At 38.1% G+C, this 15988-nt stretch overlaps 1 protein-coding gene across 1 annotated transcript; it reads left to right on the top strand.

Moving 5' to 3' along the window:
- The first annotated feature begins 264 nt into the window (after window positions 1-264).
- Window positions 265-13250, top strand: LOC102235863 (progestin and adipoQ receptor family member 4-like). The gene is made up of 3 exons (XM_005815147.3): window positions 265-1419; window positions 7462-7680; window positions 9627-13250. Exons 1-3 carry the CDS (start codon window positions 1146-1148, stop codon window positions 10058-10060), a joined length of 927 nt encoding a protein of 308 aa, XP_005815204.2. The 5' UTR covers window positions 265-1145; the 3' UTR covers window positions 10061-13250.
- Window positions 13251-15988: the final 2738 nt, after the last annotated feature.

The following is a 15988-nucleotide window of genomic DNA, read 5'->3' as shown; positions in this document are numbered from 1 at the left end:
AAGGTTTTGCGAGGTAACGCAAAAGGTTTTGCGAGGTAACGCAAAAGTTTTGCGAGGTAACGCAAAAGTATTGCGAGGGAACGCAAAAGTTTTGCGAGGTAACGCAAAAGTTTTGCGAGGTAACGCAAAAGTTTTGCGAGGTAACGCAAAAGTATTGCGAGGTAACGCAAAAGTTTTGCGAGGTAACGCAAAAGAAAAAAAATTCCCCATGTCCCCTAGAGGGCTCCGTACCACTCAACTCTGCACGTCAGGTAAGATTTTTATTTTTCATGCTTTCCGGATTCCTGCTGCATAGAGACTGAAGGTGCCATGAAAGAATCGAGCGGCACTAAACGTGCGAGTGCTTTATTTTGAAAAGGAACAGCCGGAAGTGTTGCTCACGGTTAGCTAGCTTGACTGTTGGAGGCGATGCAGCGGATCTAAGGCCGACAGAAAGGGAGCCGCTTTTTAAGGAATGCCATCCGCCGGAATCAATGCTGGGAGACAACTGGATCAGAAATAATATGGGGAAAATTAAAATGATTCACCGAGCTTTGAGAATGAGGAAAAGGCCGGCTCAGACACCAGCTTCCTCACCCCCTGACACCGGACATTGGTAGCCGCCTGCCCGGCTTGCTAGCCCGTAGTCCTTCAAAATCTCCGCTGGAAAATCACGGAGCTTCTTTGTTTTTTAAAAGCTCAGAGAAAGACAGCCGACCGAGTTAATTCCCCTCGTTTGACCTAGAGCTCTAACGTGAGTAAATCTGACCGCTGGAGTCAAGCTAGTAGCATCCTCTGGAGTCGGATGGACCTGCGGCTCTCGCAGCATCACCGCCCGAGAATCCTTCCAGCCCGCCCTGCCGCACCGGAGCGTTGAGTAAATCCCCGAGAAGCGGCTTTAAGATGTCCGGAAACGTCCCGTCCTCTGCGCTTCTAGGCGCCGCGCACACATTTCATCAATGCCGAATAATGTAATGACCGTCCGGAGCGTACACCATCATGCGTATGGCTGGCCGTGTCCGCCTCCATCCCTGCGGATGACACTCGCACGGACAGCGGGGGTTCAGAACAAACAGCGCCGAGACGGACGCGCCGTTGCCGGGTAGCGCTTAGAGACTTGACGTGAGCTCTCACACACACACAAAACAAACAAAAAGCAGACGCCAATGATATCTCATAAGGTTTTGGTCGCAATAATCCTGCTGAACGTGTACATAGGGGTGCAGTCTGTGTTTTATCTGTTCGGCGGCGTCCTTTTGACGGTTCTGTTCGCCATGGCTTTTTTAAACGGACCGAGGCTGCTGGACTGGGCCAGCTCCCCGCCACATCTCCAGTTCAATAAATACGTCCTGACTGGATACCGGCCCATCTCCTCCGTGCAGGACTGCGTCAGGAGCCTGTTTTACCTCCACAATGAACTAGGGAACATTTACACACACGGTGAGTAAAGAAAAGATACATAAAAATACAAAATGAATCCGCATGATGTGCTTTAGTACAGGTGAGGTTGAGGATGGCCACAGAGAGCTCCAGGAAAAAGTCTCAGGGGAGCATTTAACTCACAATAATTATATACAATTATGGAAGAACCCTGCTATAGAGATGATTTTATGGAAAAGGGTTGAAGAAATGGAAAGAAAAGCAATTTAGACTTATTTTCTCTGAACACAAGTTTGAATTCTAAGAATAAAGTTTAAATTCTGAAGATTTAAGTTTGAATTTTAAGAAATGGGTTTGAATTCTGAGGTTGAGATCAAATTCTGACATTAATGTCTGAATTCTGAGAAAATTAGCCAGAATTATGACAAAAAACAGTCATAATTCTAAGGTTAAAGTTCAAATCCTAACCTTGATGTCAGAATTCTGAGGGGGGAAGTTTTAATTCTGAGATTCAAGTGAATTTCTGACATTAATATCTGAATTTTGAGGAAGAAAACTGTGAATTCAGAAAAAAATTGGTCTTAATTCTGAAATTGAAGTCAGAATTCTGGGATTAAAGTCCAAATTCTGACCCAAATCTTGAGAAAAAAACGACAGAATTCTGAGATGAAGTTCTGAATTCTGAGAATAAAATCAAAATTCTCGGACCAAAGTCCGATTTCTGACATTATGCCTTGAATTCTAAGAAATGGGTCTGAATTCTGAGATTGAAGTGAATTTCTGACATTAAAAAAGTGTGAATTCTAAGAAATATGTCTTAATTCTGAAATTAAAGTCAGAATTCTGAATTATAGTCCAAATTCTGACCCAAATCCTGAGGGGGAAAAAAGGTCTGAATTCTGAGACCAAAAAAAGTTTGATTTCTGAGAAAAAATGTCATAATTCTGAGATCAAAGTCCAAATTCTGAGGAAAATTGTACGAATTGTAAGAATAAAATCTTATGTTAGGATTATGAAAAAAAAGGACGAATTCTGGTATCAAATTCTGACACAAACGTCGGACTTCTGAAGGAAAAAGCTGAATTTTGAGATGAAAGTCCAAATTCTGAAAAATGAATAAAAATTCAGAGAAGAAATTTCAGAATTCAAAGATTAAAGTCTCCAAATTTAACCAGAGACTTTAATCTCCCATCTCTAAATTCCCGTCTTTTCTTTTCTTAAAAAAAATATGGGCATTCTTTTTTTATTTGTGGCCCTAATTGTGTTCCGTATGATTTAGCTCTGTCTGCTGGTGTTGTGTTTTTGGTTTTACTATGGCAGCAGAGCGAATATGCAAATGTAGTCAACGTACAGTGACACGTTGCAAAAATTCCCCACCTTGTTCGAGGCCGGCGCCATGAATACTTAATATTATTTAGACGCCGTCATGCATGCAACCATTTTAGTGGCTTAGATTTGCTTCAAAGCGACAAACAAACTATTTTATGCAGTGAATTGATGACATTTTAGTAATTTTTTTACTCCAGGGATTTTACTTTTTCACATATTTCACTTGCAAACTAGATAAAGTTTATAGGATTAAGGATTATTTGAGATTGTTGCAGCCTTTGCCTAACAGATGCGAAAGCCTTTGAACGTAAGAGTAAATATAAAACTAAATCAATGGCTCAACACGTTTATAGACAGATTATATTTAGAAAACTTAGACCTTTTCAGTAACTTATACTAACAGAAAACAAAATAATAGTTACAATAAATACAGTCACATAAATATACATTTACATGCAAAAAAAGGATAAATAATAAATAAATTTAAGAATAAAATGTATTTTTTATAAAGTTTAATGCTCTATTAATACATATTTCAAAACGTGTTTCTAATTCTGGCAGTTTTGGCATGTTATGAAGCATTTTATGTGTCATTTAATTAAATTTTAAGGATTTAACTACATCGAAAAAGATTCTCCATGCTGCTTTTTGCCAGAGAACATAAATAATTTTTATTATTTTTTAAAATTAGTCCTGCAAACATACGACACGTTTTTCCTGTAATATTATTTACTGTAATATTTAGTTGCAGTTTAGTAAATACATTTTGTTGCAATATAATATTTATGAGGGGACATGCAGATTTATTTCCTGCCTTTTATAATAAGAGGAAAGTACAATTTTTTAAATCATTTTTTAAAAATCTGTTTGTTATAAAAGCATTTAACTTGCTGTTGAAATGAAACAGTTTGTGAAAATTACCTGGAGTGGATTTTTACATAAGGTCCAACACTGCAAAAACAAAAAATCTTACCAAGTGCATTTTGTCTGTGCAAATATCTTAGTACAGTTGAAATAAGTCAAAACTAACCTAAAAGTAACTTTTCAGCAAGAAATAAGAGCTTGTTTTAAGTATTTATTAATTTCTTAATATTGATGAAAAAGCTCTTGTTCCATTGGTAGATAAATTAATTTATAACAAGACATTTTCCCATGTTTTTAGTGAAATAATCTGCCAATGGAACATGTACTTTTTACTCAATATTAAGGAATTATTGACTCATTAACTCAATAATTCCTTAATATTGAGTAAAAAATAATAATAAAATAAAGTCAGCAACTAATTTCTTGCTGAGAAATTAGTTGTAAGTTAGTTTTCTCTTGTTTCAAGCTTATTAAGATATTTACACTAGAAACTGGACCCAAAATACTTGGTACGATTTTGTTTTTGCAGTGTATATGTCACAGTTGCACAATATGCTCCTCTTTTTTTAGTTTAATTTCAGTAATGTGTTAATCTCTGCAGCCGTGTCTCGTCTTTTTGTCCATCTGTTATAGTTCTCAGTGTCGCGCCATAAGGAGCCAATAACTCTTAAGCAGCGTCTCTTGTCGCTTTCCCATCAGCTCATCATCTCCGCGCTCGCCGGCTTAAACTGAACCAGCTTCCTGACTCTGAAGGTCATCAGCTGGTGGCGTTCCGGCGTCACAGATTAAACGGCGGCTGTATCATAAAGAGACGCCTCATTCGCAGTAATCACAGAACATTCGCGGCCTGGAGGTTTCTAACTAGCTGCTCTGCATGCGAACTGGAAACCTCCTGCCCTCGGCTCGGGTCGCAGACACGTTTCATGCTGCAGGCGTTCAGAGGAGTTCCTCACCGCGCCGTCCACGCCTGAGTTCGGTTGCTCCGGCGAACTGGAGGGGGAAGGGAGGAGATAACGCACCTAAAATAGATGTTACAGTGGCCGGCGTTCACTGTATCACCTGCTCAGGACGAATGCCTCGACTTTGAAACGGGCAGAGTGAGCACAAACAGAGAGAAGCAGGTGGGACTCTGCCTTGCAAAGCTATTCAAAGCACTTTATTTACATTTAGTCACATGACAGCCACGGTGGATTTCTCAGAAATTTTGGGCCTTTCACAATAAGCAATAAAAAACTGGACGACAGAAGTCTTTAATCTGGTTCTTTTGTCTCTAATAGCAATTTTCTGAAGGAAAACTTTATTTACAAAGTCTTCATAATTCATTTTATTTGTTTCTGTTGTTTTTGTTGATTTGTTTTGGATATTTAAAATGTCTTCCAGTTCCACTGTTAAATGTTCATTAGAATTTAATAGAGTCCATCTGTGTGTAATTTAATGTCAGCAGTGGTGGTAACTCTAAAGCACTAATTATAAATGTTAGTTCTGCTAAAGTTCTATACCAGCATAGAAAGTTAGTGGAAGCTAATGATGAAGTGCTAATTTCAGCCATGTTGACACCCACCAGGTGTCAGTGGCATATAGTAAGATATATATTTTTCTATATATCTACACCTCATTTGTTCATTTCTTCTATACTTGCCACTTGCTCAGTCAAGTTTTTTTTAAAAAAACCTTCTGTACAGGAAATGGAATTGCTGCATAAACAGACTTCAAAATAAGAGCATGAATATAAACGTCTAGCTACTTGAAGAATTCTTATCAGTCGACAACCAAAACATCAAGACAAATGTCAAACTGTGTTTAACTGAAAATTTAGAAAGTAATTTTGCTCTATGAAAGCTAAGTGTGCTAAATGGTTTAAAAGCTAGCAAAAATGCTGAAAAGTTAGCTTTGCTATTAGTTCATTAGTGGATTAATTGAAGTGTTCCCACCACAAGCGTCAGTAAGTCTGTGGAATGGTGAAAGATGGTAGTGGCAGCATCATGCTGTGAGGAAACTGGTAGAAAACCTATTAGAGACAGAGAAATACTTCATTCTTGATGTTAAGCATGCAGCTACAATTGGAGGGGTTGGTTAGAGGAGAATAGCCTAGTCAAAGTCTAGACATAAATCCAATGGATTATCAATGATAAGATTTTAAAATTATTGTTCAAAGACGCTTTCCATCCAATTTTGTTGCTTTTGAGACATTACATAAAAACACTTTTTGTTGACTTGTCACAAAAAATGTCAATAAAATAAATAGCAGATTGTGATTGTTATTTGTATCGATACTTCTCTGTAGGTTGTACAGTTTTCATTTCAAATTTAACCAAAATATGTCAAAAATTGCTTAAATGGGCCGTGCTAACCCCCTGCGCCACCACAGCACGCCCCACGTGTGGAGGCCTTAGTCCTCGACGTGGACGTTGTGGGTTCGACTCCCGGTCCCGGCGACCTTTGCCGCATGTCTTCCTCGCCTTCTTTCCTGTCTGCCTACTGTCGCAAAAAATACAAGCCACTAGCGCCGCAAAAACTCTTCAGAGAAAAAAAATGAAGAAATTGCTTAAATGTCCTCTGAGAATCCAGTTGTGATATTTATTTGTATTTTAGTCCATGTTTCAGGGTCTTTTTCTGCCAACCTGTGTAAGTAGCAGAATCGCCTTTGGCTGCGTTAGAATGAGCTCTCACTGTTTTTCCCTCAGGAGGGAGCACTGATACGTTTCCCTCTTCGGCTCTTCTTGCTGCTGTGTGCATTCGCTCAGCAGATCCCGAATCGTTCCTGTTTGCTTCCAGAAACAGCGTCCCAAAGTCCTGAGCCAGATAATCCATCACAGCAAACATGACACCTTAATTTGTTTTTGTCAGAGCTGCTGTGTTTTTTTTTTGAGTGGATTCTTCTGGTGCCAGTCCTCCACCACATTTCACCTCATTCGTAAAACATACAGCAGGATTTTGTTCTTGAGAAGGTATTTTTTAAAGTACGGCTGAAACAATTAATTGGATTAATCTTTTGTTGAAATAATAAACAACTAATTTAGTAACAGATTAATCATTAACTGAAGTATTCAGACGAACAACAAATTGATTTTGATTTTGATTGATTGAAAAAAAATGTGCAAAAAAACAGGTTCTTACATTTAAGATTAAAACATCTTTGTCTGTAAATATGTTTAGCCAAAATGTACGCAGTTTTAGCTTCACCCATTTCAGATTTACTAAAGGAATGCTATGTTATGAAATGTTTATTTTCTTAATTAAAAGAGAAACTGAATTATTTGTTTACTGTCATCTTTTAATGTATATCCAATATTGTTTAAATGAATCCCAATTTTTAAAAAACTGATTAATCAATAAATCGTCAGAATAATCTGCAGATTAATCAGTTACTAAATTATAGTCGTAGCCCTACTTCCTGGTATGTTTGTGGATGTTTCAACTAAAGATTATTTTAGTTATCAGTTATTCAGACGATTAATCGGATAAAAAATTGGCTCAGATTTTTTTATTTAACCATCTAAAACCTTTTTATACGATATTAGAAATACATTAAAATATACAAATAAATTAATAATTCATGCAATTCCTTATTTTAAATAAGAAACATTTTATTGCCAAAGCATTCATGGTTATTTGTACATTAATTGATAATTTTTTTGCGTTAGCTCATTGCTAAAGGTGCTTAATAAAAGATTTTCTGTCTTTTTAAAAACTTATTTTCAAACGTATGTATTTTTTGTACAACTTTTGTTTTGTCCATCAAATAGCATTTTTAACGTCAGTCAGCGATTAATCGAGTACTAAATTAGTTGACGATTTTTTTAAATTTTATTGATTAATCATAATGAATCCGATTAATCGCTTTCAGCCCTAGCTACAAGTGTTACGTTGATCTGAGCTTTTCTATAAGGTGTTTCTGTTTTTTTCCAGGCATCCCTTTGGTTTGCTTCCTGGTGCTGCTCCCGCTCAACATCCCCTGGTCTCAGATCAGCGTCACCTGGCTGGGCGTGGTGCACTTCCTGGCCTGCCTGTCGCCGCAGCTGGGCTCCGTGGTCTACCACCTGTTCATGAACCACGAGGGCGGGGAGCCCGTCTACCACACCCTGCTGAAGCTGGACGTCTGTGGAATCTGCATGATCAACACGCTGGGTAAGCCTCCACCCAGGCGTTTCATCAGCTGCCGTTCTTTTATTGCTGCTGTGTTTGCTTTCAGGGTTTAATGTTGCTTTATTGACTCCTGATGACTTACCATGCTGCTGTTTGCCTGGAGGTGTGGCTGTATTGATTTCACTGCCTTCAGCAGTGCTTGTAGAGGCCAGTAGCCAACGTCTTAGATGATTAGTGATCTCTGCATTATCGTGTTGTGATAAAACTGAATGGAGTTTTATTATTAATGTATTTTTTATGCGTGTGTACACGCCGGAAAATGGGAATCGATTCCTATGCATTACATGTACCGATTCCAATGCATTAATAATTTATGTCCGACATTTTATTGTTTAAAATTGCTGAGCACAGATATAAAATGTGGACCACGTTTGAACTCGATGACAGTAAAACAAAAGCACTTAACTGCATTTTTTCTAATTAAATTGTAAGACTTTGGATAAATGGATATTAGTTTATATGTGGTAAATGGACTGAGCGTACAGTTACACTAACTTAAAGTTTTATCACAATATTTTGTGGTACTGTTGTGATGATAAAAGGGAAGGTAAGAATGATTTATTACTTATTTTTTAGGCAAGTGTATGGCTGGGACTGTGTGTCACAGCAATTATAGCCCCACAAACACAAATGCTGCTCTTGAAAAACATTCCCATTTGAAACACGCTTCTTTGGGACACCAATCACATGAAGAAGCTTAATTTATATCATTAAACTGCACACAGCAACTGCATTTAATCATGTTTTCAAATTTATTGAAATCTTTTGATGCTTTTATTGAACAAACAGTGGAGAAAATGGTAAAATAACAACAAAACGTTCACACCTTCCCAAAAGAACCTGATTTTCTAGACCAATGAGTTAGAGCGCTGGTGTGAATGCACCTTGAAAAGATACAACTATTCTTACTATTTCTCTGTGTTTACACTGAACTTAAATAAATTACAAGATGCTGTATTTCCCACTCCTTTGCACTCAAGGATCTATAGTTTGTAAAATATTTACTCAATCCAGTGACCTTTACTATGCTGGATGTCACTCCTGACTTTACTGGTAGATGGCTGAGATTCTAAAATACTTGGAGAGTACCATGAACCCGGGTATTCTCAGGGGAAGACAGCCGTCCGTGAATATCTAAAATCCGAATACTAGAGACACCCCCAAAAAAACTTATAACTGCACCAGCATTTTTTATGCAAAATTCACACTTTGCATGTTTTTGTTCTTCTATTGGGTTCTCAAGTGTTTGTTTGTTTTTTTTGACAATAACTTCTTGTTTTTTGGTGTCTGGAAAATGAGCCATTTCAATAACCTCTCGATTGTTGAGTCACATTCAACGAGTACTGTGCCGTTACCTAGCAACCCAAGCTGGTTTTACTGCTGTATGCGCTGCGCAATGGCTGCTGGAAAATAATTTTTGTTTTGTTGTTGACTTACCATCCAGAAACTACTTTATGCATTCTTGTTGGTTGTGTAGGAGGCTCCACTTCTGCTTTTCAAAGTTCTGTAATTGCAGCTATTTTCAAGTGGAAACGTTGAGTTGGGGGGATCGAGGCCAGCAGCGTCTTATTTGGATTTAAAGTGACATTATGCTGTAAATCAGCTAATTTTGAACTGACTAGGCTAACATCTTAGTATCTAAGAATGGTTTTGTGCAAAGAAATGTAATGAACATGATTTGAATAGACCATAATCTGATCCTAACCTGTTCAGTTAAGCATCACCTTTACAACAAGCTTATTCTTTAATCAATGAAGTTACTCTCAGTAGGCAGAGTTTCCAGAAATTTTACTCAAGTTTGAGTAGCGATGAAGTTACTCAAGTAAAAGTAAAAAATACAGTGAAGTGAAAATACTCCAAAAAGTTACTCAAGTAAATGTAACTAGTTCCTCCCCACCTTTGTGACTTTGTTGGTCTTTCCTCCTCAGGGGCGCTCCCCATCGTCTACATCACGCTGTGGTGCTACCCCTTCATCCGCACCGTGTCGCTGCTCGTCTACATCCTGCTGTCCACACACGCCATCTACTGCGCAGTCACGGCCCGCAGCAGCGTGCGCCGGCTGCGCTCCTTCGCCTGGCAGGCCGTGTTCCGCTTCTCCTTCTTCCTGCTGCGCGGCGTGGGCGTGGGCAGCGGCAGCCCCACCTCGCTACGCCACTTCCTCATGATGGACGCGTTGGCCGTGCTGGGCGGGGTCATCAACATCACACGCATCCCGGAGCGCTTCCGGCCGGGCCTCTTTGACTACTGGTGCAACAGCCACCAGATCATGCACGTACTGGTGGTGGGCTCCATCCTTTACCTGCACTGGGGCGTCCTGGACGACCTGCTGTGGATCAACAGCTACATCTGTCCCTCCGAATGACCCCAGCCCCCCGTCCTCTGGGACAGGAAGTTAAAGGACCTCTGAGGGGGCTGAGCGTCTCTGCATGTGTTAAACTCAGAATGTTTATATCTTCATCCATCCTAGAGGAGGCAGAGAGAATAAGTAAGACGCACAGAAATGTGGACAAAACCACACAAACACTTCAGACACAGAGAAGTAGAAACATTTAAACAGTAAAATGAACAACAACACTACTGTGCACAAGTCTTGTTGTCCCTCATTTATCTATATTTTGGTTCCAAGCAGACAGATAAGTATTTTTTCTTCAGATTTTTGCTGCTTTTTCACATCACTGTTGATCTTTAAAGCACGTGTGTCAAAGCCAAGGCCAGGGGGCCATATCAGGCCCGTCAGATCTTTTCATGTGGCCTAAATATTATTTTTAACAATTAAATCACAGCAGTTTTTATCTGTGTGCTACCAAATTATAAATATGTCAAAAGATATCAATATTATTTAACTTTACAAAGTTTATATTGAATGCAGAGAGAGTTATTTCTTAATATTTTAGTAGTTTGTTGATGGTCTTCTGGCATAGCCGGTCCTTTGAGAGAACATTCCTGATTCGTTGAAATGAGTTTGACATTCGTGCTTTAAAAGATGAAAAGGAAAATCTGACTATTTGGAATCACATTTAAAGAAATGAGGGATGGTTTAAAACTTTTGCACAGTCAAAAAGTAGGTGAATCCGAGTGAAGTTGCCAGCCGCCTGACTTCTTCAAACTAAACGGACTCGGTTTCAAACATTTGTGCAGCAAAAGATTTTGTTTGTGCCGCTATTGTTTTAAACTTTAAAGATATTAATAAATGTTTCTGTAGGTCATCAAAGGTCAACCAACCTGTCCAGATTTTAAAAATCAAGCAGATTTGGTGTCAATTAATTGTGCTATGTTTGTGCAGCAACATTTTCTGTTTGTGCCGCTACAATTTCTAAGATTAAAAACAAGTTGCTTGTGCAGCTAACGCTTGTTTGATTTTGTAAATATGAACTTGACATTTGATGTCCTCTGGAAACATCAATATGTATAAAATAATAGCAGCACAAGCAAAACTTTTTGCAGCACAAACGTAGCACAGTTGGTTGACACTATATTTTGTTTGATTATTTTGGTGTTAGTCAACTTTGATATTTGTGCAGCAACTTTTTTGTGTTTCTATAATTTCTCAGATTTAAACAAAAGTTGTTTGTGCTGCTAAAATATTTGTAGTACAGCTGATTGACACAGAATTTGTTTGATTTTGTAAATATGGATTTACTGGTTGACCTTTGACCTCTGGAAACATTTACTAATATCTTTTAAAGGGTAGCAGCACTTTTATCAGCACAAACTAGCACGGTCAAGCTTATTTTTGTTTGATTATTTTGGTGTCAATCAACTGTTCTACATTTGTGCAGCAAAAATTTCTACAATTAAGAAAAGTAAATTTGTTTATTGCCAAATTTGCTTGATTTTGTAGACATGGACGGGCTGGTTGACCGTTGATGACCTCTGGAAACATTAATAAATTTAAAATGATAGCGCCTCAAACGAAAATTTTGCTGCACAAACGTTTGACACAACTTTTGTTTAATTTGAAGAAGATGTGGGAGCCAGCTGAACTCAGGTAGTCAGAGATAATATCTTAAATATCCGACGGTTGCTCTCAGATGTCACTGTTGCTACCTATGCAGCACATCCATATCAACCCATCAGCATCGCAGCACACAGTCGGACTCCCTCACGTTTGAATTTTTTTTTTGTGCTAAGCGCTCATAATGGGGTCGCCGCAGGATTCCCTCTCTAAATATGGAGTCTCTCTGTTTATTTTCTGGTTTTCTGCTCGTTTCCGTCCAAACGAAGACAAAACGCGAGTGAGGAGTTCATTCCTGATTCACACACAGCAGCAACATCTGATTGTTTTGGGCCGTATCTCGGTGCCATTTAAATTCAGGAATTATTTATGAGTTTACAAATTTGTTTCACATTTTATCACATCCCGACCACAGATTGCAATGTGTTTTAGTGGGATTTTATGTCATTAACCAGGAAAAATGTGTCATTTTCAAAATGATTCAGGATAAAAATCTGTGGCACGTTTGTATTAATCCCCCTTTGCTCGCTCCCTCCTGAAGAAAAGCATTATGCTGCCTCCGCCATGTTTTATAATGATGAAGGTGTGTTTTGAGGCCAAAAAGGCTCTATGATCTATGAACACAACAACAGATTGACTCTCTGTAGTTCCTACATTCCCGTCCTCACTGCTTCTAGATGAATAATGCCCAGTCTTATTATTTTAGGTATTTATAAAATTTATTCACAAATTTTCTATGAAATTTCCTCAGATTAGTTAAAAATGGGAACACTCTGTTTACTAAAGGGACATGAAAGTAAACTTTTGGGGTATCTGAGTAAAAGGGTTTTTAAAAAAAATGCACGCCACACCTTTCAGATTTCTATAAAATGCATATTTTTCCCTCTACTTCTTAGCTTTGAGTTGGTATCTCACATAAAACCCAAATAAAACACATTGAAGTTTGTGGTTGTAAAGGGGTGTGAACACTTTTCTGTTTTTATTTCTGCTTATTTATTTATTAACTTCATTAGTTATTTAACTTCAGGTTTTTGGTCTAAAATGACTTTAGAAACTCTGTTTACTTTTTGAATTTGGACGTTGACGTGCCAACCAAAAGCGCTTAAATGAAAAGATGCCAGTTAATAATTTGCCAAAAGTGCAGGATTTATTTATTTATTACTGTTTTTATTTGGATTTTATTTATGTGAAAGTAAATTTATTTATTTACTGTTGCTAATTATATAAAAATTGTCTATATACTGCTGTAGGTCCATGTTTACATGTAGTTTTAATGTAATTTCTGCCACTACAAAGGCACATAATTACCACTTTATACTTTAGTGTAAATGCACTCCAGCCATGTTTTATGTATGTATGTATGCGCTTTCTTTTAGAACTGAAAACGGTAATTTTATCCTACTTTAATGTGTTTATAATTTGCATATTCTTCCAGCCTGACTGTTGTAAACAGGAATGAACCTCCTCACTCTCGGCTCTTTTAAAACGTGGTTTAATACAACGGGGTGTTAGTGCCAGGCTAAGAGAAAATCAATAAAATTACAAGACTACTTTTTTTTTTTACAAGAATAAAGTCATACTATTATGAGAATAAGGTTGAAATAAAGTAAAGAATAAAATTATTATTCTCATAAGACAACTTTATTCTTTAATTATTTTGATTTTATTCTCGCAATATTACAAATTTCTTCTCGTATGCCTTTTTTCTCGTACAATTTTGTTCTGATAACATTGCGACTTTATTCTCATACGAAATTATTCTCATTCAACTTTATTAGAGTAATATTACAACTTTATTCTCCTACGACTTTTTTATCGTACACTTTTGTTTTCATAATATTTCAACTTGATTCTTGGACGAATTTCTTCTCGTACGCCTTTATTCTCATAATGTTACAACTTTTTTCTTGTAATTTTATTTCTTTATTTTCTCAGCATATCCCTTCTACTCTGTCAGAATCTAATCTGTGTTTTTGGTTTAAACATTTAGCCGTTTAATCCCAAATTTTCGTGCTGCTGCGTTTTGCCCCAGAAGTCTGTCTGTAGGCAGCAGACGTCGCCTCGGTCCCTCGCCAGCCGCTCTCCGTCTCTCCGGGTCGGGTTCAGCACGCCGCCTGCTTCCCCTGTCGGCTCTGACTCAGAGGTGAGAGAAGGATTTCCCAGTCATTAGTCACGCACGCTAACTTTAGAGCGTGACGCCACCCGCTTCCTTTACGCCCTGAAAAATTCAGCCAGACTTTACTTCTGCAAGCCTGATAGTGGTTATTACCTGCTGTAAGTAGAGTTTGCGATGTAAACGCAGAAACTAATGTATTTTGGCCATTGAATGAAACTAAAACTTTGCATGAACGTAGCTCTGAAACAGAAACTGATGTCTCATAGTGTTAGCCAATCATCCAATCATCGTAATTCAGTCTCTCCTGGATGTTACTGCACTGATCGCTAATCTCCAAAGGGCTCTGGATTGGAAGGAAACACATTTTAAAATCATAAAAGATGATGTAAATACATGTAGATTAATCGAGCAAACAGTGCAGGAAGGAAGCGGGTTAATCCAGAAGCAGATGAGGCTTCACTGCTGTGCTTCAAATATCAAAAACCGTTTCGCTTAGCTGTGTTCATATATATGTAAAGAACAGAAAAGATCCTTAAATTTGTCTCAATGCTAAATGTAGAGCCGCTTTCAAAGTGTAACCACATTTTTAGACTCGAGAAAGACATTAATGACCTCCCTGGTGGGCTAGTGGATACCTCCTGACTTCCACCGGTCAATCTATGCATTATCAGCCGAAGGATGCGCCGATCAGGGTGCCGCAACCCGAACCGGGGCTCCGCCCGCCAGCGTTAGTCCAGTCTGCTCGCTCTGTGAACCTTGTAACAAGAAGAAGGGAAACCTTTGGTGGGAAGGCTTGTGTTTGTTTATTTTGTCTGAATGTTAAATGGAGAGAAAAAAAGTAAAACACGACTAACAAAACACGTTTTTTTAAAACAACACAGGTGCCGGATAGCCTGTTTAACAACCTGTTTATAATGAATTATCTGTATTGTTAAAAGCTGATTATTATTATATCTGTAATTCTGTGGATCCTAACTTTGACACTGGTCTGCAGAGCTGTGCAAAAGTCTTTTCATTAGATGTTGCTGCAAAGTAGCAACTTTAGCTGCTTTTTTACTCAATTTTAGGAGATTTTTTGTGAATCCACTTTAAATTCAACAACAAAAAAAAGTATAAATAAGCAGAAAAAATCTACTAAAAAATCTTTGAGGACCTAAATGAATCATGAACAGTGGCGCCCCCAAGTGGAGGCATGATGGGGCCATGGCCCCCTCCTGAAAAATAACAATCATGTTAGAAAAGCGGCCATCAGTTCAATAAAGACATACATGTAAAACACAATAAATAAGAAATTTATAAAATCAACAATATACATATAATCTTTTTATTAGCCGTGTTTTTCCATTTACATATATATTTGTTTATATAATTTTTTGTTTTATTTATATATTATGATGGGTTATTAGGACCTTGCTAAGAAAATAAAAATGATAAAATTACAAGAATAAAGTCACAATATAATATTAATCCACTTTAAATTCACCAAAAAAAATTGTGTATATATATATATTTCTTTCTTTTCTTTTTTTTATTGGCCACTCCTATGAACATTTCATGGGCGCGCCACTGTTCCCCCAAAATTGATCAGAATCACTTTGAAAAATTTTGCAAACAATATCAAGTAAATGAAAGGTGATCTAAAACTTTTGCACAGCCCTGTGCACATGCAGCGAGGGAAGCCCTTTGTTTTAGGATGAAGGGAGCCTTCAGGAGGGTCTGTCTGTTATAACTCTGTCGCATCTGCAGCGTCTCCGCATTTCCCCACCACTCTGGCTCCCCCTAGTGGAGCCTCCTGTGCACTGACACTGGCGCGACCGAAGCCATACCTCAGCCAAATGAATTGAATTCACTTGCGTCACACCGGGAGCGGTGCAGCGGGTCTTTTCTTTAGCTCTCCATACCTTCCATGATCATGTATGAACTGTCCAGCTGAACCCGTGCAAGCATGAAACCTGCATAAATACCCGGATGTGGCGCTGACGGGATGAATCCCACGGCGCCTCGTTAGGTCTGTGTGCTTTAAATAGACACTGCTGTCCTCATGTCTGTCCAGCGTTAGCGTCCTGTGTAACAGACAGGCTCTCAGACTCCTCAGTCTCCAGCAACGATTGTGCAATAAACTTAAATCTATATTTTTAAACTTGTCTGAGTTAAAAATTTCTTTCATCTTGTTGGGATTTTTAGATTTGTGGCAGATCAAGTTCATTTGTATAGCAGAT

Source organism: Xiphophorus maculatus, chromosome 16 (genome assembly GCF_002775205.1).
Source record: "Xiphophorus maculatus strain JP 163 A chromosome 16, X_maculatus-5.0-male, whole genome shotgun sequence".
Lineage (NCBI taxonomy): Eukaryota > Metazoa > Chordata > Actinopteri > Cyprinodontiformes > Poeciliidae > Xiphophorus > Xiphophorus maculatus.
This window is presented reverse-complemented; position numbering and strand designations above follow the sequence as displayed.

Bases quoted from the DNA above. Each gene is read 5' to 3' on its own strand.
- LOC102235863 (XM_005815147.3), top strand. From the start codon at position 1,146: ATGATATCTCATAAGGTTTTGGTCGCAATAATCCTGCTGAACGTGTAC. The intron at 1,420-7,461 runs GTGAGTAAAGAA...GTTTTTTTCCAG, and splicing joins AGGGAACATTTACACACACG to GCATCCCTTTGGTTTGCTTC. The intron at 7,681-9,626 runs GTAAGCCTCCAC...TTTCCTCCTCAG, and splicing joins CTGCATGATCAACACGCTGG to GGGCGCTCCCCATCGTCTAC.